The 27,987-nt window shown below is 40.6% G+C and overlaps 2 protein-coding genes across 2 annotated transcripts; one reads left to right on the top strand and one right to left on the bottom strand.

The window, feature by feature from the left end:
* Window position 1: 1 nt before the first annotated feature.
* Window positions 2-20,877, top strand: crnkl1 (crooked neck pre-mRNA splicing factor 1). The gene is made up of 14 exons (XM_034123885.1): window positions 2-162; window positions 942-1,094; window positions 1,353-1,444; window positions 1,536-1,694; window positions 6,418-6,584; window positions 8,474-8,652; window positions 10,595-10,765; window positions 11,479-11,670; window positions 13,328-13,387; window positions 13,533-13,613; window positions 17,135-17,374; window positions 17,852-17,953; window positions 19,279-19,527; window positions 20,297-20,877. The coding sequence occupies exons 1-14, from the start codon at window positions 115-117 to the stop codon at window positions 20,756-20,758; spliced, it is 2,355 nt and encodes a 784-aa protein (XP_033979776.1). The 5' UTR covers window positions 2-114; the 3' UTR covers window positions 20,759-20,877.
* Window positions 20,818-27,926, bottom strand: naa20 (N-alpha-acetyltransferase 20, NatB catalytic subunit). Its single transcript, XM_034123886.1, has 6 exons — window positions 27,817-27,926; window positions 25,861-25,885; window positions 24,967-25,057; window positions 23,677-23,812; window positions 22,887-23,032; window positions 20,818-21,152 (listed from the first exon to the last, which is right to left on the bottom strand). Exons 1-6 carry the CDS (start codon window positions 27,867-27,869, stop codon window positions 21,067-21,069), a joined length of 537 nt encoding a protein of 178 aa, XP_033979777.1. The 5' UTR covers window positions 27,870-27,926; the 3' UTR covers window positions 20,818-21,066.
* Between the last annotated feature and the right edge of the window lie 61 nt (window positions 27,927-27,987).

The raw sequence follows: 27,987 nt of genomic DNA, 5'->3' as shown, positions 1-27,987 counted from the left end.
GGCGGGTCGCGCCTGATGTTTGTAAAACGTTTGTTTCCAGTTTGAAGTTTTGTGGTTTTCGAAGCATTTTAATTGTTTTCTGGTGTTTTTTTGGGGTTTAACCTGCCAATAAAAATGGCTTCAACCGCGGCAGGCAAGCAGCGGATCCCGAAGGTGGCGAAGGTAAGAAAACAAAACAACAAATAAAAAAGCCATGAGCTCCGGAGCTAAGCTAATGCTAACAAATAGATAGCACTGAAGTTGATTTGAGCAAAGCGTTGAATGAAGACCACAGATTGTATGTTTATGTAAATAAGAATACAAGTATACATTATATTGTTGTTTTAGAATGGTAACGTTAATCCTAGCTTTCCGGAAGCCGCATTACCTGTAAAACAGTACGCTTCCTTTCATATCTGTAGTAGTTTGTCCGACAGGCTGCGTTTTGTTTGGGTTTCATGTGTTTTTTACTGTAAACAAAATGGGTAGAAGTACTCAGATCTTGTACTTGAGTAAAAGTAGAAGTACTCAAATATTGTACTTGAGTAAAAGTAGAAGTACTCAGACCTTGTACTTGAGTAACAGTAGAAGTACTCAGATCTTGTACTTGAGTAACAGTAGAAGTACTCAGACCTTGTACTTGAGTAACAGTAGAAGTACTCAGATCTTGTACTTGAGTAAAAGTAGAAGTACTCAGATCCTTGAGTAAAAGTAGAAGTACCAGAGTGTAGGAATACTCTGTTACAGTAAAAGTCCTGCATTCAAATGTTACTCAAGTAAAAGTAGAAAAGTATTATCCTCAAAATATACTTGAAGTACCAAAAGTAAAAGTAGTCATTGTGCAGATTGGTCCATTTCAGAATAATATATATGATATGTTTTATAATGATTGATGCATTGCAAAGACATCATGCCCTTGACTGCAGAAACATCATGTATAAAAACGTCTTGCTGTGTTTCAGGTGAAGAACAAAGCTCCGGCAGAGGTTCAGATCACAGCGGAGCAGCTGCTGAGGGAAGCCAAAGAGAGAGAGCTCGAACTTCTGCCACCTCCACCCAAACAGAAGATCACTGATGAAGAGGAGCTGAACGATTACAAACTGAGGAAGAGGAAGGTGAGTGCTGACACCTGACCAAAACATATAAGATTATCCAATTCAGAAGTGTGAGATCATGACAGTTTATAGATTTGATATGATGTGCAATGTTTTGCTTTATGCTGTTGCAACAACAAAATGTTTCTCCCAAATTGGGATTCATAAAGTACATCTAATCTAATGTGATTTTACTAAGACTTTTGTTTTCTCAAAACTCATCAGAAAAACAACTTTCTTTTAACCTTGTTTTGAACCATTCTCCTCCTTTTCTCTCAGGGGTTTGAGGACAACATCAGAAAGAACCGAACGGTCATCAGTAACTGGATCAAATACGCACAATGGGAGGAAAGCCTGAAGGAGGTCCAGAGGTATTTTACCCCAAGCCAGGAAGACCTTTTATTCAATTTTTCCCTGTGCTTTATATGTTTCCCTCACCACCACCTCCTCCTCTGGTTTCAGGGCTCGTTCCATCTACGAGCGAGCGCTGGACGTGGATCATCGAAACATCACGCTGTGGCTGAAATACGCCGAGATGGAGATGAAGAGCCGACAGGTGAATCACGCCCGAAACATCTGGGACCGAGCCATCACCATCCTCCCCCGCGTCAACCAGTTCTGGTACGTGTGGCTTTACAACCTTTCATTTTACTACATGATTATCAAGGCTAAAATAATTCATGGTCATGCTATTATCGTGTTACTCTGGCAAATGAATTACGAGTGTGGGGAGGCTCGGAGAGATTCTGTTACCATAACTACACAAATCATTATTTACAATAGAGTGTGTGCTCTTTGTCTCTTTTTAAGCAAATGTACACTAACATGTAAACAAAAATGATTTAAGAGGTGCTGGAGTATTTACACTATATTATAATTTGTATATTTTAACATGAGGTCATATGACATCGATGTAGAAGCACGATTCTACTGTTTTAGCTGTTTAAGGTAAATTCATTCGTAACTATAAATGGATGATTATTTTCTGTATGAAGAAAATGCAAAATGACATCCACACCTCTGATTGATTAAAAACACAGTTAGAATATTAAAAAAGTATCTGAATCAAAACCAGTATTTTGCCACCCCTTCGTACCAATGAAGAAGCCAAAGTAAGTGCTTAATCGTCTTTGTGCTCCTCTCCAGCTTTGCCCATTTTCGTATTTTGTACATATTTCTTTTACTTTTGCCGTTTTACTTTTAACATGGTTCGCAACATGCTAGCCGACCGCACCTACTCTGCCATACAATATAGCAGAGAGGAACTTTTCCAATTGCGAAACTTCGTGGACAATATTAACCCTCCGACAAACAATGGAGATTCACCATGGCTACCTGTTGCTGTTCTACCTGAGAGACGCAAGAAGAAGACAAAGCGGGGATGCCGGGCCGGGCTGCTGGTCAGACTGAGAAAACGAGAGAATCGACCCCCTCTTCCGAGTATTCTTCTGGCTAATGTTCAATCCATTGAAAATAAGCTAGATGAACTCAGAAGCCGGATTGCTTTTCAACGGGACATTAAGAACTGTAACGTGTTAATTCTCACTGAGACTTGGCTCAACCCCGCTATCCCGGACTCCGCTATTGTCCCTGACGGATTCTCTATTTTTCGTCAGGACCGGACTGCTAACTCGGGGAAAAGTAAGGGAGGCGGTGTGTGTGTAATGACTAACAACAACTGGTGCTCAGATGTGAAGATTATTTCATCGGACTGTTCCGCACAGCTAGAGCACCTCATGATCTCATGTCGGGCCTTCCATCTGCCGAGGGAATTCACATCTGTTGTGATAACAGCAGTGTATATCCCGCCGCAGCCACTCGCCGACAACAACACGGCACTCGATCAGCTGTTTGGGTTTATTGATAAAACCGAGACTTCACGGCCAGATGCGGCGTTCGTTGTGGCCGGAGATTTCAACACCGCCAACATGAAGAAGGTTTGGCCAAAATATTACCAACACATCAACTTCCCGACGCGCGGGGGAAACATACTGGACCATGTTTATTCCCCTTTCCGGAATGGATATAAGGCTCTCCCTCGCCCTCCCTTCGGCAAATCAGACCATATCTCACTACTGTTGTTGCCTGCGTACAAGCAGAAACTTAAAAGGGACAGACCGATAACAAGGACAGTACAACGATGGAGCGAGGAGTCAGATTCAGCACTGCAGGATTGCTTTGCATCTACGGATTGGAGTGTGTTTGAGGACAATAACATCAACACACACACGGACACTGTCATCTGCTACATTGGGAAATGCATCGATGACGTGGTACCGAAGGTTTCTGTACGGACATTCCCAAATCAAAAGCCCTGGGTAAACGGTGAGGTGCGCGGCAAACTGAAAGCGCGCACTCTCGCGCACACAGCGGGAGATTTGGAGGAGTACAGGAAGTCTAGGTATGATCTCCGGAGAGCAATTCAAAATGCAAAGAGACAGTACAAAGAGAAGGTGGAATCTGACTTCAAAGGCTGTAACACTAGGAATATGTGGGCGGGACTAAGGACAATGACTGACTACAAAGGAGCAGCGGGGGGTGCTGCGGGAGTGTCTGCGTGCGCATCTCTCCCAGATGAGCTAAACAGTTTTTTTGCACGCTTTGAGAGCAGCCAGGCTGTGGAGGTACAGAGGGACCAGGAGCGCTACACTGCCCTTTTGTTTTAAATAGGGCAGATGTGTGTAAATCCTTTAAAAGGGTTAACCCACACAAGGCTCCTGGACCTGATGGCATCCCTGGCCGTGTTCTCAGGGTGTGTGCAGTTCAGCTGGCAGAGGTGTTCACAGACATCTTCAACAGGTCCCTGCTGCAGTCTGTAGTCCCCACATGTCTTAAACACTCCACCATCATTCCTGTCCCCAAAAAGTCAATCATCACCTGCCCCAACGACTACCGCCCAGTAGCACTCACCTCCATCATAATGAAGTGCTTTGAGCGGTTAGTCAAATTATTCATCACCTCCTCCCTCCCTGAATCTCTGGACCCCCTGCAGTTTGCCTACAGAGCAAACAGGTCCACAGACGACGCCATAGCCCTCACCCTCCACACTGCCCTCTCACACCTGGACCCGAAGAACAGGAACACATATGTGAGAATGCTGTTCATTGACTACAGTTCAGCATTCAACACCATTGTGCCCTCCAAGCTGGCCATCAAGCTCAGAGACCTCGGGCTCAACAGCGCCCTCTGTGACTGGATCCTGAACTTCCTGACGGGCAGACCCCAGGCAGTGCGGGTGGGAAATATCACATCCTCCACCCTGATTCTCAACACCGGTGCCCCTCAAGGCTGCGTGCTCAGCCCTCTCCTCTACTCCCTGTTCACCCACGACTGCGTGGCCACACACAGCTCCAACACCATCGTGAAGTTTGCTGATGACATGACCGTCATCGGCCAGATCACAGACGATGACGAGACGGCGTACAGAGAGGAGGTCGAAAACCTGACATCTTGGTGCCAGGAGAACAACCTCCATCTCAACATCAGCAAAACAAAGGAGCTGATTGTGGACTACAGGAAGCAGCAGGGAGAGGGACACGCCCCCATCGCCATCAATGGGACTACGGTGGAGAGAGTCAAAAGCTTCAGGTTCCTTGGGGTCCACATCACTGAGGACCTGACATGGTCTCTTCACACCACCACCATCACCAAGAAAGCTCGACAGCGGCTCTTCTTCCTCCGCAGGTTGAGGAGGTTCAAAATGGATTCCAGGATACTCTGCAACTTCTACAGGTGCACGATAGAGAGTATCCTCACTGGCAGCATGACGGCCTGGTACGGCAGCTGCACCGACCTCGATCGTAAGGCTTTACAGAGGGTGGTGAAAACTGCACAGCACATCACCAGGACGGAGCTGCCATCCATGGAGGACCTTTACTCCCAGCGGCTCAGGAAGAAATCACTACGGATTATCAAAGACCCCCCATCACCCCAGCCACAAACTGTTCTTTCTGTTGCCGTCTGGCAGACGTTACCGCAGCATCCTGGCAAGGACAAGAAGATTCGGAGACAGTTTCTTCCCGCGGGCAGTGAGACTGTTAAAAAATTGAACTGTTGAAACAACTTCAAACATTCAACTGCTACTCAGTAGTATGTATCTAATACCTAATATATATATATATCATTCCAATAACTTGTATATAGACTCATACTGCACTATTCCACATCATAACTTTATTTCATTTTTATAACTATTATTATTTTTGTATTGCTCATGCTCTTATTGTTATTATGTTATGTTATTATGTTGCATTGTTGGAGAAGCCTGTGACATAAGATTTTCAACTGCATAATTACTCTGTAGCTATGTCAGATTGACAATAAAGAACCTTGAACCTTGAACCTTAATATTACATTTAATGACAGTTAAAGAATGGAGGAATTCCCTTGTTTATATTTGAAAAAACAGAATAATAAACTCTTGGATCTGTACATCTTATGCTGCGTTCACACCGGACGCGATGCGATGTTTGTGGGCGGCGCGATTACATGTAAAGTCAATGCAGAGATGCGGACAGGCGCGAATTCGCTCCGACGGCGCGCATGAAGCGGTTGATGCGAATGCCGCGGCGCGATTGGAGGGGGCCGCGACAAACGCTCAAGTTCAATCTTTTCAACTCGAGCGTCAAATTCCTGTGATGCGATCTCGCGGTAGCCAATCAGCGTTGAGGGTCTCAGCCTGCCGTCACTGACGTAGAACCACAAAACCAACATCAGCCGTTAGCTGTTAGCCCTCAGAGCTCACAGCTCCTCATATCTGTTCAGAAACAAGACAAAAGTTAAACAAGTACAAACCACAGACTGCCTGTGTCATGGTGAATACAGTCGCTGCTTTATTTATGTCTGTAGGCCGTTGTTGTGAGTGTGGACGGTCGGAGCATATACTGCGTTAGCTTAGCCAATCTCCATTCAGAAAACACGCATTTTAAAAGGTTTTTCGCCTGCCGTCTGTCTGCAGACTTGACAAAGCATTAATTCATGGTTTTTACTAACCGGTATCAGTATGTTGTTACTTCGGCATCATTTTGAAACGTGTATTACAATTAAATCACGGTCAAATATGTTCATCTTGTTGTAGTTGTAGCCCCCGAGCCAGCGATTCTTGTTTGAATGATGCGAGTAAACACAGCTGACAGCCGCGGTGAAACTCAAGCGCTTAGAGCGAGGCGAATATTCGCATCGCGTCCGGTGTGAACGCAGCATTATAATGTACGTTTGAAACTCCACAAAGCTCGCTTCATGTGTGTGACTCAAAACTGTCTTTGTAGCTTCTCCTCTCTGTACTTAGCTTTCCAAATATCGACCTGTGCTTCATTGACTTTTCCTTTTTTTTTTCTGGTAACAGGTACAAGTACACGTACATGGAGGAGATGCTGGGGAACGTGGCGGGCTGCAGGCAGGCGTTCGAGCGCTGGATGGAGTGGGAGCCCGACGAGCAGGCCTGGCACTCGTTCATCAACTTCGAGCTGCGCTACAAGGAAGTGGACAAAGGTCGCAGTATTTACGAGAGATATATCCTTTCAAATGGTGTTTTTCAATAGGATTTATTATATTTCCGTCAGGATGTAAACAAATATAGCAAAACAAATGACAACAACACAACATTACCCACTCATGCTTTAACTCTCGCCTAAGTACTTGTTACTCAACACTATTCAGATAGATGAGTCAATGTGTTGCAGACCGTTTGTGTGTCGTGCAAAAGGTTCAAAACTATATTGGTACCTCATGTTGAACTTTGTAGTCTTTTAGTGAAGATGAAAGACTACAATTCCCACGATGCCAAGAGACTCGTATAGGCAACCTGTGTGGAAGACGCCCACTAGACACAATTTAATTATTTTAATGTTTATTATCTACTGGAACAAAGATAATAGCGGTTTTCTTATCATTTTATTAGATTTTTGCTTTTTTTGTTTTGATTAGTTTCGACTCTTGTAAAGTCTTTATTTTATTTTTTGAGAGTGGAAATGATTTAATGTTATATTGATTAACCACACGAGCTGAATCGCATCACTCCACCCTAACTACTCAGTGAATCTAATCATTTGAAAGATAACACGTTAGAAATGTCTGTTTTGAAAAGCCGTGAACATGGACTTATAGAAATTCAGGAATATGTATCCACTGAGAGGAGGAGGAGGAGGTCTTCATGCTAAATTAAAACCAGAGGGATCAATAAGGACGCTACAGGGGAAGCTGATCATTACAAAATAAACAAAAAAAGGCAAGTTATGTTATTTTCTCAGAAACATAAATACAGTTTGAGTTTATCCTAATCAGGGCTGCATATAACTTTCTTTACCCTCTATTTTTATGTTAACCCTTAGAGTGACTGGACCCTACACTCTTCTATAAGTGGGTCAAAAAGGACCCGTGTTAGAATAATGTGTGTTTTTATGTCATTTTGGGTAAGAAAAATCACTTGTATAATATTTAGTATTGTATTTTGGTTCACACTAGAAATATTTTATATTTAATTTTTCACTATTTATAATTTTAGACATTTTTTTACATTTAACATTTTGAAAAAACCCATTTTGAACATATCGATGCAAAGACCTCCGCTATTCTGAGACCCTCACAGTATTCCAGTCCCTTTTCAAAACTCATCTCTACTCCTCTTGTCTACTCATAGCCCACCCCCCATCAATCCATGCCGGTTGATCAAGTTTGATAGTCCTATACCCCCCCACCCTAACCTTCCCTTATATTGTAAAGCGATTTTGAGTCCTTGAAAAGCCCTATACAAATATAATGTATTATTATTATACTAACAGGTATCAGATCTTGCTGTGTAAAATAATCTTCCTGAGAGGTGTCACTTGTGATGTAGTCTGTGTGGTCTACAGTGAATGTATTCCTGACAGCAACAGGTGATAAGAATCAAAGGTTCCCATAGGATCCCATAGGAAATGCATGCGGGTCATTTTTGACCCACTTATGGAAGCTTGGGGTAGCAACACAAAAACTACAATTTCTTAAAATGTAAATTTAAAATGTGAATGGCATGATATCCAAAACATGTTTTTTGAGGAATAGCTGGAATATAAAATGATAAAAAAATGTAATTACAAAGATACTTCAAGAAAACCACCTCACCGGGTCAAAAAAGACCCCCTTATGCATCTAAGGGTTAACTGCACAGAAAGGGGTTTGTTACAAGTGTGCACAATATTTTACACATAGTGGTTTTCCCCCAGTTATTGGGTTAATAGCTTCATCCAAAGAAAGGTAATTAGTGAGAAATATCTATCACTCGAATACCCAAAGATATTTAATGAAAGTAGAAAAGCAGTAAATCCTCACGTTGGAGAAACTGAAACCAGGGAGTATTTGGTGTGTTTTGTCTGAGAATGCTTCTTCTTTGTGGTGTAAAAAGCTCCTTGACTCCTCTGCACTCGTCCTCGTTCACCCCGAGGTGAAGAACTGGATAAAGTACGCTCGTTTTGAGGAGAAGCACGGCTACATCGCTCACAGCAGGAAGGTGTACGAGCGGTCGGTGGACTTCTTCGGGGAGGACTACGTGAACGAACACCTGTTTGTGGCCTTCGCAAAGTTCGAGGAGGCGCAGAAAGAGGTGAGCGACAAATCCAACATGACTTCAGATTACAGAAACAATCCTTTTGGGTTTTATCAAAGTCAACTTTATTGTCAATCTTTCTGTTTGTTTGTACAGACGGAGAGATCGAAATAGACACATTTGTACATATGCACAACATTCATTATATACAAAATAACAGTCACTTCCCCTAAAGCAGTGGTACGAGGACCCCTAGGGGTACTTGAGGGGATTGCAGGAGGTCTGAGAAAGATTAGGGATTGCAATTTCTATCCAAATAGAAATCGTTTTTAGTTTTTGAATCACAAGCATGCTCAAGTGTCTCATTAAAGCTCTAGCGACTCAATAAAAGAGGTTTTCACTGCTAGAAGTGAGTCTTAATATTATAATTGTTACTGTATGAAGTGGCTTTTTAACCTTATCCATATTTAAAGGTGGGGTAGGTAAGTTTGAGAAACCGGCTCGAGATACACTTGTTATATTCCATGGAATGCTCTTAACATCCCGATAGCAATGAATATCTGAAGTGCTTTGACAAAAAATCCATAAACAAATTTCATCTGTGGAAGCTGTAGTACTGTAAAAAGCACGACCAATCATCTGAGCCGGCCCGGCTAAAATAACTGGATGGCCTACCTGCCTGTCAGCCTTCCATCTGTGCACAAACTTATCTCGTGCCCTCATTGGTCATGTGCGCGTTCGTGTGTGTTGGAGGAGGGGCTCTGTGAGGAAGTGGCAGATTTTTTCCGGCTGTGTATTTTCAAATTCTAGCGATCTCGAGCCGGTTTCTCAAAAATTACCTACCCCACCTTTAAGCCACTGAGGGATGGGAACGGGAGAACTAAGTTCGGACGCGTGTTCCAGATGACAAAACAATGTCCATACGAGTGCATATCTTTCAATCCATCGATCCATTTATTTTGTTGTCCTTATAGCCTTTCTGTTACCATTCAGATACCGATATATGCACGCCAGTCACGCTGAATGCAAACAGGTTTAACACACAGCTCATATCGACACGGCTTCTGCCGACACGGTTGAAAACGGTTTGCTTCCGTCCCAAAACAGCTGCATCTGATCACCCAGTGATTACATTTATACACACTCACAAGTGAATACTCCATCTGGTGTGGAAAGTTGGAACTGCATCATTAATTAAACGTGCAGATAAAATACAGACAAAGACACATGCACTTTGTAAATGTCAAGTTTAAATGCATTTGTATTAAGGTTGACTTATACAAGTGATTATCATCTAAGGAGCCGTTGGGTTTAATACGATTTCAAAGGGTTAAATACAAGAAAATTAATTGTGCAGCGACTAACTCAAGGGGTTAATTTATAATTTATTAAGAGTTAGTCTGGTTGATATGGTTTGGCTCGCGTTTTCCTCATTTATTCTCTTTTTAGTTTATTTTTATCTTTGATTTCATGTCTGAATTTTGTACAAGATGGACCAAACATATGGTTTTTTTTCACTGACAATAAGTGTTAATGTCAAGTTTAAATGCTTGTTTTAAGGGTGAGTTATACAAGTGATTTTCATTTATTTAGCAGGTGGGTTGAATACGACTACAAGGGGTTTATTACAAGATAAAAATTAGGTGAATTGCGACCAGCTCAAGGGGTGACGAGACAAAAAAGGTTAAGAACCACTGCTTTAAAGCTTAACAATATACTTTAATCAATGTCTTCATGAAGTGCAAAGGAGACAAGCAGGTTTGAATGAGCTTTAATGCAAAATCCTCAATATTCACAACTCTTAAATCATTACATAAGGTTACAGAATATCTCCTGTTACGGTGTTATGGTCGTGTTTTGCTGCAGAGTTATTTAAAATGTTAATGTCCTTGTGTTTAGATTTTGAAACTAGCTTAAATATTGTGTTTTGTGCTGAGATTCCTTCCCTTAAAAACCTGATAAATGAACGAAATCTCCCTTTTTGTCTTTCTTGTTACAGTTTGAGCGCGTGCGGGTGATTTATAAATATGCCTTGGACAGAATCCCTAAGCAGCAGGCGCAGGAACTTTTCAAATTCTACACCATGTTCGAGAAGAAGTTCGGAGACCGGAGAGGCATCGAGGACGTCATCGTCAGCAAACGCAGGTTCCAGTACGAGGAGGAAGTCAAGGTGCTTACACTGCGACATATATATATATATATATATATATATATATATATATATATATATATATATATATATATATATATATATATACGGTCACAGGAGGATTTATACCAAACATTCAGGAGATTTCTAGATCTTCATCTTTGATTTAGATTTATTTTGAACGTGTAAAACAATATTACAAAAAATAATAATGAAATGAAACAAGAGAATTATGATACTGTACAAACTTCAGCAGTATCAGAACACAAATATTATTGACTTACAAATGATATAAGTATAAGTAACTCAAGTAAAAGTAAAGAAGTATGGGCTTTGAAATGTACTTAAAGGGGACCTATCATGCAAAATGCACTTTTTGATGTCTTTTATACATAAACATGTGTCCCCGGTGTGTCAGGGAACTCACGCAGCGTCAGAAAATAAAACCCTCTCTCTCTTTTCCTCCGTACCCAAATCTCTAAAAACGGGGGAACAACGGAGCTGATCCAGATTTGCGTCCGATATGACGTAATATCTGAAATGTGGACCCACGGCCCTATCAGAAACGTTGCTATCAGAAACAATGCCCGACTGTTTTGGACGTAATATGTTCGCTGTTTACATTAGCATCGCTAACACTCAGAGCTAACCTGTGTATGTGCTTGAGTGCAGTTACGAAGTATTTGTACTTCCCACCTCTGCTCCTCACTGACGTCTTCCTCTCTCTCTTTCAGGCGAATCCTCACAACTACGACGCCTGGTTCGATTACCTGCGTTTGGTGGAGAACGACGCGGACCCCGACACGGTGAGAGAAGTCTACGAGAGATCCATCGCTAACATCCCCCCCATCCAGGAGAAGAGGCACTGGAAACGCTACATCTACCTGTGGATCAACTACGCGCTGTACGAGGAGCTGGAGGTCAAGGTGGGGTCATTCACTTATTTATTATTCACTTAATCAATATACTTCATTTACTGCAGGAGGGCGAAGGGGAACATTATATTTATGTAGAGCAAGAAACATCTCCTCAAAGGGGGCTGCACGATTTGGAAAAAACAACTAATTATTTTTGACTCATTTTGCAATTGTGATATTTGAATTTAAGGGAATAATTCAAATGATCATTGGAGAATATGTTTAAATAATGATAGTGTGTGATTTAAGAGGATCTGTGCTCAACAAGGATTTGTATTAAGCCTGTAGAATATTCTCTGCAGCTCCACAATACTTCATTAAGTTAGATGAATTGATCTGGAGGTCAAGGTGGGGTCACAGGATTTCCTTTATCAATAACCTTCATTTCACGGCAGGAGACGAAGGAGAAAGGAATCGTGATTAATCAGAGTACTTGAATTAACCCCAGAGGCCTGTTCTACGAATCCAGTTCAACAGACCCTGGATCTGTTTGAGTTACCCGGCTTACCTAACCCAAAACAAACGCGCTCTCGCTAAGCGGTCCTACGACGCTGGTTATCAACTCAGTAACTCAAGCCAGGGTTTCTCCGTCCGGCTGAGTGCGCGTTCACATGAAAGGGGCGGGGCTAGCAACATTCGACCAATCACAAACACGGAGAAGCGTACTGACAGCACAGCGTCATACTTCGTGAATGAAAAGTGAACTTTAATATTAGTCAAATATGAAGAAGTTAAACTTTAAACATCCATGACTTAAACACTGTATCCAGGATAAAAGCCACATAGCTGCACCTGCAAGGTGAATACAGCTGGTAACAGAAAAAGTGTTTGAATGCGTACATTAACAGGTTTATGAAATCACTGCCCCGTCCAAGACACGATCTGACTTTAATTACATTTGACTCGAGTGTTTCGTCAACTTAATGTGTTGCTTAAAATAATACTTCTGCATACAGTATGTGACACTGTGAGTGTTGCACGGCCAGATACGGCTCAGCTGACTCAGATAAGGAAATATATGATACATTATGATGTGATATGATATGAATGATAATGGGACACATCGACGTCTGCACTCACAGTGCCGCAGACTGTACGTAAGAGTAAGAACATATCTTATAAAAAAAGAGTTGGACAAAGTTCATATAATTAGAGAAAGATTTTTATGTCTCGTAGAAAAAAATGTCTAAACACATTTGTCATGTTTTAAAAGAAAAAAAACCTAACTTAAAAAGCCAAAGAAATCCAATGAACGGACTTGCTCACTCTTTCAACCAGTCAGCTTCTTGTCTTAATTAGGATTTTAATGAAAAACAAGCTGGGGTGCGCTTGTGTTTAAACATATTTCTTCTTCCTATTTCTCGTTGAATATCTGGAAAACATGTTTCTATACCCAGAAAGATCAGAATTCAGACGGATTTTCTTCATGAATCAACTAATTATTTACTGTGAGACGATGATCTCTTGACTTCTCATCGTGCAAGCAGTATTTAATTCCAATTTAAAGTATTTATGTACTTACTTCTAGAACTGACTTGCTCACTTATTCTCTATCAACCAGTCAGCTTCTTGTCTTATTAATTAGGATTTTAATGAAAAACAAACTGCATAATAACGATCCTTTTATGCGTGTCAAACATATCTCTTCTTGCTTTTTCCCCATCAGGATCCAGAGAGAACGAGGCAGGTGTATCAGGCCAGTCTGGACCTCATCCCACATAAAAAGGTCATTATTTGTTGTTTTATCTTAGCCTTTAATGATCTGTTCCTCTTACTATGAAGACAATGCTCGTGTGATAAAGACACAGTGCCGGTATGATAAGTGTTGGTACAATCTCTCCAAGTTGATAATCATGTTGTTTTTGTCTCAGTTCACGTTCGCTAAGATCTGGCTGCTCTACGCTCAGTTTGAGATCCGACAGAAGAACCTGCAGGGAGCCAGAAAGGTCATGGTAAGATTCAACTCGTTATTTATTCAAATGTATTTCTGTCATTTAGACGTATGTAGAAATAAGGGAAAACGTATTTTAAAAAATAACATCATTTAAAGGTTTATCAGAAGTTAACATGGTCTGCTTCAAACTGTCTTTCTTCAAATACAGCCTTCATATTAATTAGCTTTAGTTTCCTTGTAATGTATTAACACAGGGTTCCCGCGGGGTCTTAAAAAGTCTTACATTTGATAATCTGAATTTAAGGCCTTAGAAAGGTCTTAAATATGATTTAGAAGGTCTTAAAAATGATGGGATTTGAAAGGTACTTCTGTGTTGAGATCGCGTCTAAATGTGTTTTGGGGGAAATGTCCGGGCTGCAAAGTAACCAGTACGGTGAGAGCCTTTCAGTTCCCCCCAACAATCTGTATTGAAATAAATCAACATGGAACCAGTAATCACTAACTTTGTTTCCCCCAGGCCAAAATCGTAATTGCGATTAAAATACGATTAATTGCACACCCCTAACACACACACACACACACACACACACACACACACACACACACACACACACACACACATACACTTTTTGTCTAACACGCTCACACAGTTCTGTACTGTTATGCCTTTACATTTACTTTGTAAGTAATTATGGGACGTATTTCTTCTTTCATAGCAATTTTCCTTCATACTTTCTTGCCGTGAAATAGGTCTTAAATTCTATTCAAAGTGGTCTCTTAAAAAGTCTTACATTTGAGTCGGCGAAACCTGCAGGAACCCTGTAATAGATACTGCAATAAATACCAATCAAACATGAACACGATTGATTTAAAGGCTATAAAACAGCTTGAAGAAGAATGGAATGAACATGGGGAGAGAAGAGGAGGGTGAGAGGAATGTAAACAAGAAATAAAGATTAAATAAATGTGGATACAATTTAAAAAAAATATTGATTTAAATGCATAAAAAGTTATGATTTTCCAAAATATCTTTCATCGTCAGCAGAACTTTGACATCAGGCACGTTTTCTAGCACTTTGAGACAAACACAGGAATAAAGATGGAAAGTATAAAGCAGGGATGTCAAACTCAATTTCATCACGGGCCACAAAGGGCCGGTTGTAACTTTAAGACTATAATCAAATCAAATCAAATCAGGTTTTATTTATAAAGCACATTTAAAAGCGATTTTTGGTCGAGCCAAAGTGCTGTACATGTAATAAAAACACATTACTACAAAACACAATAAATTACAACAGATATAACTTAAAAATATATAAAAATACACATATATAAATATTTAATATATATAAAATAATGTATTATATAGGGCTGTGCAATTAATCGTATTTTAATCGCAATTAAGATTTTGGCCTGCCACAATTACGAAAACAACATAATCGAAAAAAACGATTATTTTGCTTTGCTTGGTTGGGACCGTGCACGGCAACATATTTGATCTAATTAATTTTGGTCTCATTTATTTGTATTTATCATATTTATATATGTTTAGTAGCTTTTTGAAGTGCGCTCCAAAATATTTGTTGATCTTGTTTATTGGTATTTATTATTTTGATATTATTTATTTAAATGTATCATTTATTTTTGTATTGGTTTTTCTGTTGAATTATACGTTCAGGGTAATCAACAGTTAAAAAGATACTGTTCAAATTATTATTTGTATTTGTTTTAAACTTCAATAAATGGATGTTTTCAAAGTCAATGAATAATCGTATTTAATAATCGTGATATCAATTATTGACCCAAATAATCGTGATTATGATTTTTGCCATAATCGCACAGCCCTAGTGTTATATCACATTATTGCCTCTGCATTGTATTATTATGGGATAGGGTAATAACTTCATAATTAACTACGTCTGAAAGCAGAAGTCTAGGGCAAATAATTGCAAGTCTCTTCAGTGAGAATGTCACAAAATGATTTAAAAAGAAAAGCCAAATTCTGAAGAAGAAAAAAAAAAGTGAAATTTTGGCGGGAAATTTAACATTTTGAAGGAAAAATATCAAATTCTAAGAAAAAAAAGGCATATTTTGAAAAAAAAGACCAATTCTGAGAAAAAAGGCAAATTTGAGATGCATTGTGGGACATGTAGTTTATGGGCAACGTGCTTCTGTAAAGTAGCATGTAACCATATTCTTTGCAGGCTCTTATGGGGCCACAGAAAATGAAGTCGTGGGCCGGATTTGGCCCCCGGGCCTTGAGTTTGACACCCCTGGTCTAAAGTATAAGAGGATAAGACATTTTGTTAAAATGCATACGTATAAATGAGAATTTTAAAATGAGGTCAAGCAAGAATATTACATTAGGAAGGAAATCATAACTTTTTACACTAAAACCCAAAACAGGACTTCCTGCAGACGAAATAAAGATGAAAAAAGGACATTTAGATTCTAAAATGAGGTCATGCAGAAACCCTACATTAGGAAGGAAAGCATAACCTTTTAACACAAAACTAGATTTTCTGCAGACGAAATAAAGATGAAAAGAGTCCGGGTTAATCTCAAATATAATAGATTTAGTTAAAATGCAAACTAATAAGATTCTGAGGTAAGAAAGTATGAAAAGATTAGACATTTTGTTAAATGAAAAAAACACAATCAGGCCACGTGCATTAGGAACTAACCGCGTTGCACTAAAACCCAGAAACAGGAAACTCTGACCACTTCCTGCAGACCATCTCTCCCTCGGGGTGTTTCTCAATGTTGAGTAAAGCTGCTTCAGAGCCACTATTTCAAGCATACTACGTCATCGAGTGCCGCCGAAGTACTGTTCCAATGTCCAGTATACTTGGAAATCTACCGAGCCCGGCGTACTCCGTTTGGAGAAATATCGAGGCTGCACATGAGTAGACTCCGCGGTCTTAAAATCCCCACAATGCTTTGCGCACGGACCAATTTCCCCAAATCTGTGGCGGAAGATGTAAGGAGGCGGGGCCTCTCATATGACGCACATCTGCACACTTGCTAGCCTGTTCCACTCTTCGTTTTCCGAATGCCAGGAAGTATTCTTGCCTCGCTTCTGAAGCAAGATGCTCGGCAGACATGTGCTACCAAGCAAGCGTACTCGCGATTGAGAAACACCCTCAATGTCGAGGACGCTTCCTTGGTAGGACATGTCCCTCCGAGTCAGGTCCTTCAGAAGCGAGGCAAGAATACTTCCTAGCCTCGGAAAACAAAGAATGGTGGAACAGGCTAACAAGCTAACAAGCTAACAAGCTAACAAGCTAACAAGCTAACAAGCTAACAAGCTAACAAGCTAACAGGCTAACAGGTGTGCGTCATTCGAGGCCCCGCCTTAAATGGAGCGCGATTTCCACCAAAGATGGACGTAGTATGCTTGAAATAGTGGCTCTGGAGCATCCTTCCTCGACATTGAGAAACTGACTGATCTGATCTGATTTCCCACCATCTTTGTTCCTCCTCCTCTCCTCCATCTCTCCTCCTCCTCTCCTCCTCTCCTCCTCTCCTCCCTCTTTCCTCCTCCTCCCTCCTCCTCCTCCTCCTCCTCCTCTCCTCCAGGGCACAGCGATCGGTAAATGCCCGAAGAACAAGCTTCTGAAGGGCTACATCGAGCTGGAGCTGCAGCTCAGAGAGTTCGACCGCTGCAGGAAGCTGTACGAGAAATACCTGGAGTTCACTCCGGAGAACTGCACCACGTGGATCAAGTTCTCCGAGCTGGAGACCATCCTGGGAGACGTGGAGCGAGCCAGGGCCATCTTCGAGCTCGCCATCGGACAGCCAAGGCTCGACATGCCTGAGGTAAACACTGACTTCACTTCACACACACTGACCGGTTTCTATCATTACACACACACTGACCGGTTTCTATTTATTACACACACACTGACACCTTCTTATTTATTACACACACACTGACAGGTTTCTATTTATTACACACACACTGACCGGTTTCTATTTATTACACACACACTGACCGGTTTCTATTTATTACACACACACTGACCGGTTTCTATTCATTACACACACACTGACACCTTATTTATTACACGGAGTTCATTTCATACACGCTAACACGTTTTTATTTATTTTCAGGGTATACAAAGTGTCATATTCATAGGGGAAGTTTTTTATTTGATAATTTAGAATGTTTCCACTAATGCACGTCTATTCTATATAAGTTGTTTTATAAGTTATGTGTGTTGCAAAGTGTACACACACACTGACACGTTTTATTTATTGACAGGGTATAAATGTGTCAATGTGTTCTGTTCCCAGGTGCTGTGGAAGTCCTACATTGACTTTGAGATCGAGCAGGAGGAGTTTGGGAACACGAGGAATCTTTACAAGAGGCTTCTGCAGCGCACTCAGCACGTCAAGGTGAGAGCTGTGCTGCTATAACACAACTTATTATTGCAGTGCAATCACTGTTTTATAACTAAACCAGAGAAAACAAACGGGGGAACAACGGAGATGATCCAGATTTGCGTCCGATATGACGTAATATCTGAAATGTGGGCGGGCTTTACACTCACGGGCCAATCAGAAACGTTGCTGTCAAACAATGAGACGTGTTCTGGAAGTAATATGGTCTGTGTTTACATTAGCATGCTAACACTCAGAGCTAACCTGTACTGGAGAGAGTGTGTGAAGAAGCAGGAAATCAAAAGGAACTCACCTTGTGGTAAACCTGAGAATCCTTGATGTGGTTTGGAACATGATATGGAGTTTAATCACAGGAGCATTTAGCTGAGTTTCTGCCGGGAGAATTCTCCTGCAAAAAAAACCTTTAGACCCAGAATCAGATCTTTAGTAACAGGAAGTGAAATAGAGGGGTTTGAGGCTAGAATGGGTCTTTTTGGTATTTTGAGCAAAACACTTCATAGACATGTTTTTTTATATATTTGTATATATCTGAGACCTATAATATATGCCTAAAAATTGTAAAATAGGAGATCTTTAAGTATGTTTTACTGTTGGAGAAGCCCAGGACTTAAGATTTGTAATTGCCAACACCTTCACTCTATCTATTGTGCATTGAAGTTAGTGATGGGAAGTATGGCTCTTTGAAGGGAGCCGGATCTTATGGCTCCCTTCCTTTCAAAGAGACGTTTTTTTTTAAAGGGGGCGGGGTTACTCGGTTTATCTGCGAACTAATCACCAGGATAATGATTGACTGTATTGCCAGACCTAATGTCAATAACCTGCATTGTAAACATGACACAAGGTGGCGCCATATCCATGTCATCATGCCAGTGAATGTACTTTGAATTTACCCGCTGTATGTGTTAAGTAAATAAAGTTGCCTTGTCTTGAATGAAATTCACGCAACTCTTAATATTAGATAGTGTGTTTTTAAGTGGCGATGGAGATTATTTGTTGACCCTGCTTTAAAGGATATTTTTTATTCCGTTAAGACCCACCCCACCTCACTCCTCGTGCTGAAACCTACCAAACAGAGTAGGGGCGGGTCTTCACAGAATACGTTTGGGGAACAAAATCAAGCTTTTTAAAAGGCGAGTGGATTTTGGCAGGCAGTGAGTGCGGACCAACGATTGAACGATAACAAGAACGGCTCTCACCAAGTACGACTCGGTTCCCCTCGTTCGTACCAAAGAGCCGTTCAAAAGAATCGGCTCGTTCGCGACGGACACATCACTAATTGAAGTCTTTAATATTATCTTTAACTCTTGAATCCTCTTTAGGTTTGGATCAGCTTCGCTAAGTTCGAGCTGTCCATCGACGGGTCGGAGCGTCTGCAGAAGAGCCGGCAGATCTTCGAGGAGGCCAACAAGGGCATGAGGAGCTGCGAGGAGAAGGAGGAGCGCCTCATGCTGCTGGAGTCCTGGAGCGACTTCGAGAAGGAGTTCGGCTCCGACACCTCCATGGAGAGAGTCCAGAAGCTGCTGCCGGAGAAGGTGAAGAAGAGGAGGAAGCTGACGGCCGAGGACGGGGTGAGAACTGGAAGTCATATCGTTAAGTGTGTTGTAATGAGAGGGGGGAGATGTTAGTGGAGAGCAGAGACAGCAGGTCTAAAGGTTAAACGATCTAACCCAAGCCATATCTCATCATACACTTATTTTCTAAGCTTAAAGGGGACCTATCATGCAAAATGCACTTGTGTACGTCTTTTCTACATGAATATGTGTCCCCGGTGTTCCAGGGAACTCACCAAGTGTCAGAAAACACAACCCTCTCTATTTTCCTCCATACCCAAATCTCTAAAAAAGGGGCTGCAACGGATCTGATAAAAACTGATCCAGATTTGAACACTGTCCTGACGTCAGGACGGTGGCGCTACGGCTATTGGGCCAACTCCACCAATCAGGAGGAGACAGCCACGGCCATTGCCGTTCGAAAGCGCTGGAGACGCTGTAGTACATATGCCAGGCCTGTAGGGGGTGCTGTTCTCACAGAATCAGCCCTTGCAGAGCAGAGCTAAGAAAGTGCAAATTGAGCGAAATGAGGCATGGCTAAAATGCATGATCTGTTTGGTATTTTGAAAATGGTATGGTCCTACACTATATTATTAAAATATAGCATGATAGGTCCACTTTAATTAAAAGAAAATATGTTTTTCTAGTAGCTTCTCACACGGCAGTTCTGTTTTAGTAAATATCTCCAGGCTGTTGGATGACCCGAGTTAGACATGTAACTGTTTCTCTGACAAACTCAATGAGAGTAAGAGGAATTAATCTGAATGTGTTGTCTGTGTGCTTTCAGTCGGACGCAGGTTGGGAGGAGTACTACGACTACATTTTCCCCGAAGACGCTGCCAACCAGCCCAACCTCAAACTGCTCGCCATGGCCAAGATGTGGAAGAGGAAGCAGGTGGTGGAGGAGGAGGACGAGGAGGAGGAGGAAGAGCACAACGAGCACAACGAGGAGAAGAACGCAGACAAATCCCCAGAAGAAATGGAAGTCAAAAGCCCGGAAAAATCTCCCAAAGAAATGGAAGAAAAGAGCCCGGACAGATCCCCCAAAGACGCTCCATCCTCTTCGTCTTCGTCGTCTGATGAAGCTGCAGATCCTCCAGAGAAACAGCCGGAAAACAACGACTCGGACAGAAAGACTGAAACCGACCCGAAGAAGAAGAACGAAGATGATGAAAGCAGCAGCAGCGAGAGCAGCAGCAGCAGCGATGATGAAGAAGAGAAAAAGAGCAAGGATGAAGATAAGGAGTAGATTTTGTAGTAAAGTTTCCCCCATTTTTTTTTTTTTTTTTACTGAAACAAAAAACCAGCTCTTGAGAAATCTTTATTGTACGTCCATGTTTTTCTGCATTATACAAACGTCAATTCAAACCGGCTTTCTGTGTCATTTCTTAAGAACATGTGCCTTTAGAGAATTCAAGGGTGTGGGGAATTAAAACGTGTGGCTCTCTGACTTTGGAGGAGAAGTGGAAAGCTTGTTAGACGGTCTTTAATATGTACAATGAAGCTGTGGTTCTTTATATAAAATGATGATCAGGAGCGTCAGAGAGCCAGCGGCTGTTATTCAATGTCCTCGGGGCGGACGGGGTGAGGCAGCGGGACGATCGACTTCTTCTCCATGTCTCTGGATAACGCCTTCCTCATGTCTGGAAACAAGGGGAGAAGATGGAAGAATAATCAAACCTAATCTGGGGTTGATATCAGGTGGTTTTCAAACCAAACAGCAGATTTCCTCACATCTTCCCACTGATGAAAAGCTAAAAATCTATGGTTTAAAAGCCCATAAATGAGGTTGAGATGTTTCTTTCTCGAACACCGTCAGCCCAGATTCTATGGAGATGTAGTGTGTCTTTAGATATAATATAAAACACGTCTGTTTGCAGCTAAATTATCCACCAGACGCCCTTTACTGCAGTTCAAATGACCGCTGTGGATTATCAACAATAACACAATTATTCTTGCAAGAATTGCTCGCGGCTTAATTGTTTAAAACTTTAGGAAGCACAAACTGCATTGACAGGGTGTCCGCGGGGTCTTAAGAAGTATTACAAGTTGATAAATAAATTTAGCAAAAATGAAGGCTATTAAAAAGTATTACATTCTGTAGCTAGTTTCCAATAAGTATATAAATTGTCCAAAGAGGTATTCTACAGTCTGCCTGAATGTAATCATTGCGTAGGTGTGTAGTGTGATTCTGTGTAGTTTATTTATGGCATCCCGTTGAGTTTGACGTCATCTGAACAGGACATCGCACGCTCACTGCTTGATAGCGCGCGATGGTCCGTTTACGCCGGTTGTTAAACAACGTCGTTATGGGGAAATGCAAGTCTGCGTCCAAATGGTTGGAAGATAAGGAGGAAGGACAATCAATACTGTATATAGTCAATGTGAGGTAAAGTGTGTCGCCAAGGTAACCGGTTAGAACTCCAAGTGGAGATGAGGTCTGTATGGAAAGGGTCTTAAAAAAGGTTTTACATTGACTTCAGGATTCCTCCATATACCCTGCCTCTGTAGGGTATTATTAAGGTCAACATCTGCAACGATTTAAGCGACTAAAATAAAGAGAAAACATTCATTTATTTAGCCAGCCTTACAGATAGATACTTGATTAATCCCAAATTGGGAAATGATGACATATTCCCACTGATGAAACGCTAAAAGTCTATAGTTAAAAGCCCATAAATAAGGTTGAGATGTTTCTTTTCAAACACCATCAGCCCAGATGTAATTTGTGTTGCTCAAAGCTTTGAATATAGTATATTAAAAACTTGTCTTTGCAGCTAGAATACCTTTTCTTCAATATGCTGTCAAAAAGGTGTGTAGAATAACACACATTTCTTTGTGCAAGAAAATGCTGGTGTTTAATTCTTTGAGAAGCACAAACTAAACTCTATTGTTGGGTATTAAGGTAAACATCTGCAAGGATTCAAGCGACTAAAACATTCATTTATTTAGCCAGCCTTACAGATAGATATACTTTATTAATCCCAAATTGGGAAATTATTTTCTTACAGGACCAGTGTGCTCAACATTAAAATACAAATACTTAAAAGTGGAAAATAATAGGTTTAATTTAAAGACAGTATTTGTAGAAGAAGATGGCATTCAAATAACTTTTGATTAGTTTCTACAGCTCAGTTCTTGGAAGCAACTCACTCCAAAGCACCTGAACGCATCATAGTGGAAGACTTAAAAAATGATCTTTACTTTCAGTCACAACACCACTCGATCATTTAACCAAAGTCAAACTGAACTAACTCAGGCAGGTCGATCGTATGAAGTGTATTAAAGGTCCCCTATCATACTGTTTTTAAAGGTCCCCTATCATACTGTTTTTCATCAATATATCATATATATATATATCAGATATTGATTCTCACCGTAGGCGTCTTCGTCCGGCTCCCCGTTGCTGGCGGAGTAATACTCGATGACCGTGCGGTACACGCTGTATCCCAGACGCTTGTACATGTTCACCGCCACCTGGTTCGAGACGCGCACAAACAGGTCCACGAAGAACCCGCCCTTCCTGAAACACAACATTAAAAACCATAACGAACACCTCCAGGATGAAGAGATGACCTCTGCTAGCTTTTAGTTATTAAAGTTATTTTCAGAATATGAACGAAAAAGGGAATTTTAAACCTTAAAAAATATATATAACGTGTTCAGAACTCTTGGGGGAAAATGTAGAAAATGTATTGTTTTTATAAAAACATCGATATTATTAGTGAATGATCGCAAAAATTCACAACGCAAGTCTAACATGTTGTGTGAAGAAGATTGGTAAAGAAAGTCTTAATTTATATTTTAAAAAGTGTATTTTGTCCCTCATTTTAACACATTTCATAAACGTTTGTCAGTACTCGTGGGTTATCTGTCGCCACTTTTGAATAGCGGGTAGCTGCCTCCTCCACATTTCTCAAAATAAAAAAACATGAATCCTAGTTATTTAGAGAGTCTGAAGAAAACTAAAAAAGTGGCGACAGATAACCCACAAGTACCTTTTTCCATTCTATTTAAATATGTACATCTTCTCTTGTACCCACATCTTTGTTCTCACAATGTCAAATAGATCTAATCTCTATAAAGCAGAATCCCCCTTATCGTCCCCTCTCTCTGCAGATGAAGCATTTCGATGTTCACATTCAGGATGTAATGACTGAACCTCACCTCTCTGAGATCTCCTCCAACATCTCCATGAGTTTGGCAGCGAGGCCCAGTCTCCTGAACTCAGGGGCCACAGAGAGAGCCGTGACGTGGCCATGCCACTCCTCCCGCGCCACAGATCCCTCCGCCTTACCCATGACTGCACACAAAGACAAAAAGTAGGACACTCACTGAACACTAGAAGACCCTAAACACATTTTCTAGAGCCATTTTACACTAGGGTTATTATTAAGGGGTGTCGAACTCAAGGACTTCATTTTATGTGTATTTCTGTTTTTGTGTATTTTCTTCGATGTTGTATTTAAAAAAAAATTATTATTCTTATATGGTTACATAACGCTTTACAGAAGCACATTGTCCATAAACTACATGTCCCACAATGCATCTCATATCAAGCGTCATTGCACATTTTTGTTTTTATTAGTTTGCTCGTGTAGGGTACATGCAGGAATCCTGAAGTCAAATGTAAAACCTTTTAAGACCTTTTTTAAGACCCTTTCCATACATTTTAAGACCTCATCTCCACTTGGAGTTTTAACCGGTGACCTTGGCGACACACTTTACCTCACATTTACTATATACAGTATTGATTGTCCTTCCTCCTTATCTTCCAACCATTTGGACGCAGACTTGCATTTCCCCATAACGATGTTGTTTAACAACCGGCGTAAACGGACCTTCGCGCGCTATCAAGCAGTGAGCGTGCGATGTCCTGTTCAGATGACGTCAAACCCAACGGGATGCCATAAATAAACTACACAGAATCACACTACACACCTACGCAATGATTACATTCAGGCACACTGTAGAATACAACCTCTTTGGACAATTCATATACTACAACATGTAATACCTTGGAAAATGCTAAATTGATTTATCAACTTTGAATACTTTTAAAGACCCCACGGACACCCTGTCTTGGTGTTCTTATAAACTCAGATCTCAGAACAGCCGTATATAATCCTGAAATGACAGACTGAATCAATGGGTTGATGGCTGAAAGTGACCAAGAGAAGCTTTGTCACGCTTTATGTTGGTCTATTATATCCTAAAATGCATTTGTATGGTCTGTTGATCTGTCTAACCTTTCTACATATTGCCTTGACAATATGAGCAAAGAAAAGGACATGTATTTCCTCTTGCAAATATCTAAACGCAACAGCTAAATGCACTAGAGGACCTTTGACAATGATGTATGTTAGAATGAAAAATAAGCAGCTTAAATTAAAAATAGGAGCTTAAAAAGTGAATTTCTCTTGTAAATATAATGTTGTTGTTTATAGAGTAACTTACTGTATCCCATGAGTTCCCCTCCAGGAGCTTCAGCTACGATGAAGTACTCGGGCCAGTGGGCCAGGTACTGCAGGTAGAACGGGATCCCATACTGAGGTCAGAGGTTAAGGAAACAACACACTTATATCACATTAGAACAGACTTTTATGAATATATGACATGACAAGAAGATGCATGTTAAAGGTCACCGATCATGCTATTTCTAGGCAATAGCATAGGTCTCAGATATATACAAATATATAAAGAACATGTCTATGGAGTGTTTTGCTCAAAATACCAAACAGATCACCCATTCTAGCCATGCCTCATATCCCTCTGTTTCACTTCCTGTTTCAAAAGTGCTGATTTGGGGTATAAAGCTTTGAAAAAAAAAGAATTGATTGGCTGAGCTCATGCGGGACCCGGCAGCTACCGTCTAAACTAAATACTGCCGTGATGAAACGCCATATCATGGATTATCAAGGATTCTCTCTGAAACAGTATGGAGCTCAAAGGCTTTCTCTCTTGCCGGTTATACCACAAGGTGAGTTCCTTTTTATTTCCTGCTTCTTCACACACATGCTCTCCAGTACAGGTTAGCTCTGAGTGTTAGCGATGCTAATGAAAACACCGACCATATTACGTCCAAAACAGTCGGGCATTGTTTCTGATAGCAACGTTTCTGATAGGGCCGTGGGTCCACATTTCAGATATTACGTCATATCGGACGCAAATCTGTATCAGCTCCGTTGTTCCCCCGTTTTTAGAGATTTGGGTACGGAGGAAAAGAGAGAGGGTTTTATTTTCTGACGCTGCGTGAGTTCCCCGACACACCGGGGACACATGTTGATGTAGAAAAGACATAAAAAAGTGCATTTTGAATGATAGGTCCCCTTTAAATGAAATGGAGGATACCGTTTCTGTCAATGGGTCCAGGTTGCTGTTGGACAAAAACACAGACAAACATCAGTGATTAAAATCATTAAATGTTATTTATCATACGTCAATTTAACGATTATTTAACATCATTTCAATATACTTCAATATACTTGGTCCATTTAATAATGGACGAAGAGTCTCTTCAAATAAAGCTGATGATGATACGCTATAAGTCGTAGTTAAAATCAGAGTCCCTTTATATTCGTACAGTAAAGAGGCACAAATATGAATTAAGAGGTAAGCATTTAATATTGTAGATACAAATATATACAGAAGCACAGAAGCAGTATTTAAAAAATAAATAAGTGTAACATGTATAAAGTGTTGTGATAGCAGCCAGATAACAGCAGTAAAAGTACAATTTAAATATATAAAAGTATATATATTGCATAAAGTTATTTACAGATTTGCTGTTGAATATCCTAACTAAGAGATGGAGCCAGTAACAATACAAAATAATGAATTAATAATAAAACAAATTCGCTACTCATTATTTCTAATTAGAATTAGGAATACTTAAATCTCGTTTTTGTTATTTTGTATCAGTAATTAGTGTCTCTACTTTAAAGAGTCCTCTCCTGCTGATGTTCAGGTGTATATCAGTATGTAGTGTCTCTACTTTAAAGAGTCCTCTCCTGCTGATGGTCAGGTGTATATCAGTATGTAGTGTCTCTACTTTAAAGAGTCCTCTCCTGCTGATGTTCAGGTGTATATCAGTATGTAGTGTCTCTACTTTAAAGAGTCCTCTCCTGCTGATGTTCAGGTGTATATCAGTATGTAGTGTCTCTACTTTAAAGAGTCCTCTCCTGCTGATGTTCAGGTGTATATCAGTATGTAGTGTCTCTACTTTAAAGAGTCCTCTCCTGCTGATGTTCAGGTGTATATCAGTATGTAGTGTCTCTACTTTAAAGAGTCCTCTCCTGCTGATGTTCAGGTGTATATCAGTATGTAGTGTCTCTACTTTAAAGAGTCCTCTCCTGCTGATGTTCAGGTGTATATCAGTATGTAGTGTCTCTACTTTAAAGAGTCCTCTCCTGCTGATGGTCAGGTGTATATCAGTATGTAGTGTCTCTACTTTAAAGAGTCCTCTCCTGCTGATGTTCAGGTGTATATCAGTATGTAGTGTCTCTACTTTAAAGAGTCCTCTCCTGCTGATGGTCAGGTGTATATCAGTATGTAGTGTCTCTACTTTAAAGAGTCCTCTCCTGCTGATGTTCAGGTGTATATCAGTATGTAGTGTCTCTACTTTAAAGAGTCCTTTCCTGCTGATGGTCAGGTGTATATCAGTATGTAGTGTCTCTACTTTAAAGAGTCCTCTCCTGCTGATGTTCAGGTGTATATCAGTATGTAATGTCTCTACTTTAAAGAGTCCTCTCCTGCTGATGTTCAGGTGTATATCAGTATGTAGTGTCTCTACTTTAAAGAGTCCTCTCCTGCTGATGTTCAGGTGTATGTCAGTACGTAGTGTCTCTACTTTAAAGAGTCCTCTCCTGCTGATGTTCAGGTGTATATCAGCATGTAGTGCCAAGTTTGTATGTGTATTGTTTGTAAAAATTAAATTAAATAATGAATAAATAATAAAAAAAAATAGTAGTAATACATTTAACAAAAAACCTAATAATATGGAAAATAAAAATAAAACTAGCTACGGAATAGTGAGCTTGTTTACTTTCTAAACATGTGCCGATTCCTCCAGAAGACCCTAACAATTCACTATATGTTCCTATCAGATATATCACCTATTATTATCTCTAATTAAAAATATAAACACTCAAATCCATGTTATTTATGAATGGAGTTCTGCACAGCACCGTTGTCCGGCATGTTAGCCTGCTAGCTGCTAAACAACATCAACAACATCAGGACACAAACACAGCAGCACGTGGTGAAGGAAGCACTAAAGGAGAGTTAAACTGAAGGTAATTCACTCACATGTTGTTGAATTTGAACAGATCATCGCAGTTAAAGGGTCTTAATGTTGTCATGTCGGCTGTTTGTGTCCTTTCACCCCCCAGAGGAAGAGAGGATTACTTTACAGGAGAACAGAAAGAGAGCAGCGCAAACTGGCGACAAGGAGGAGGTACTGCACCCACTATTACTGAT

This window comes from Trematomus bernacchii, unplaced genomic scaffold (genome assembly GCF_902827165.1).
Source record: "Trematomus bernacchii unplaced genomic scaffold, fTreBer1.1, whole genome shotgun sequence".
In the NCBI taxonomy this organism is placed as follows: Eukaryota; Metazoa; Chordata; class Actinopteri; order Perciformes; family Nototheniidae; genus Trematomus; species Trematomus bernacchii.
This window is presented reverse-complemented; position numbering and strand designations above follow the sequence as displayed.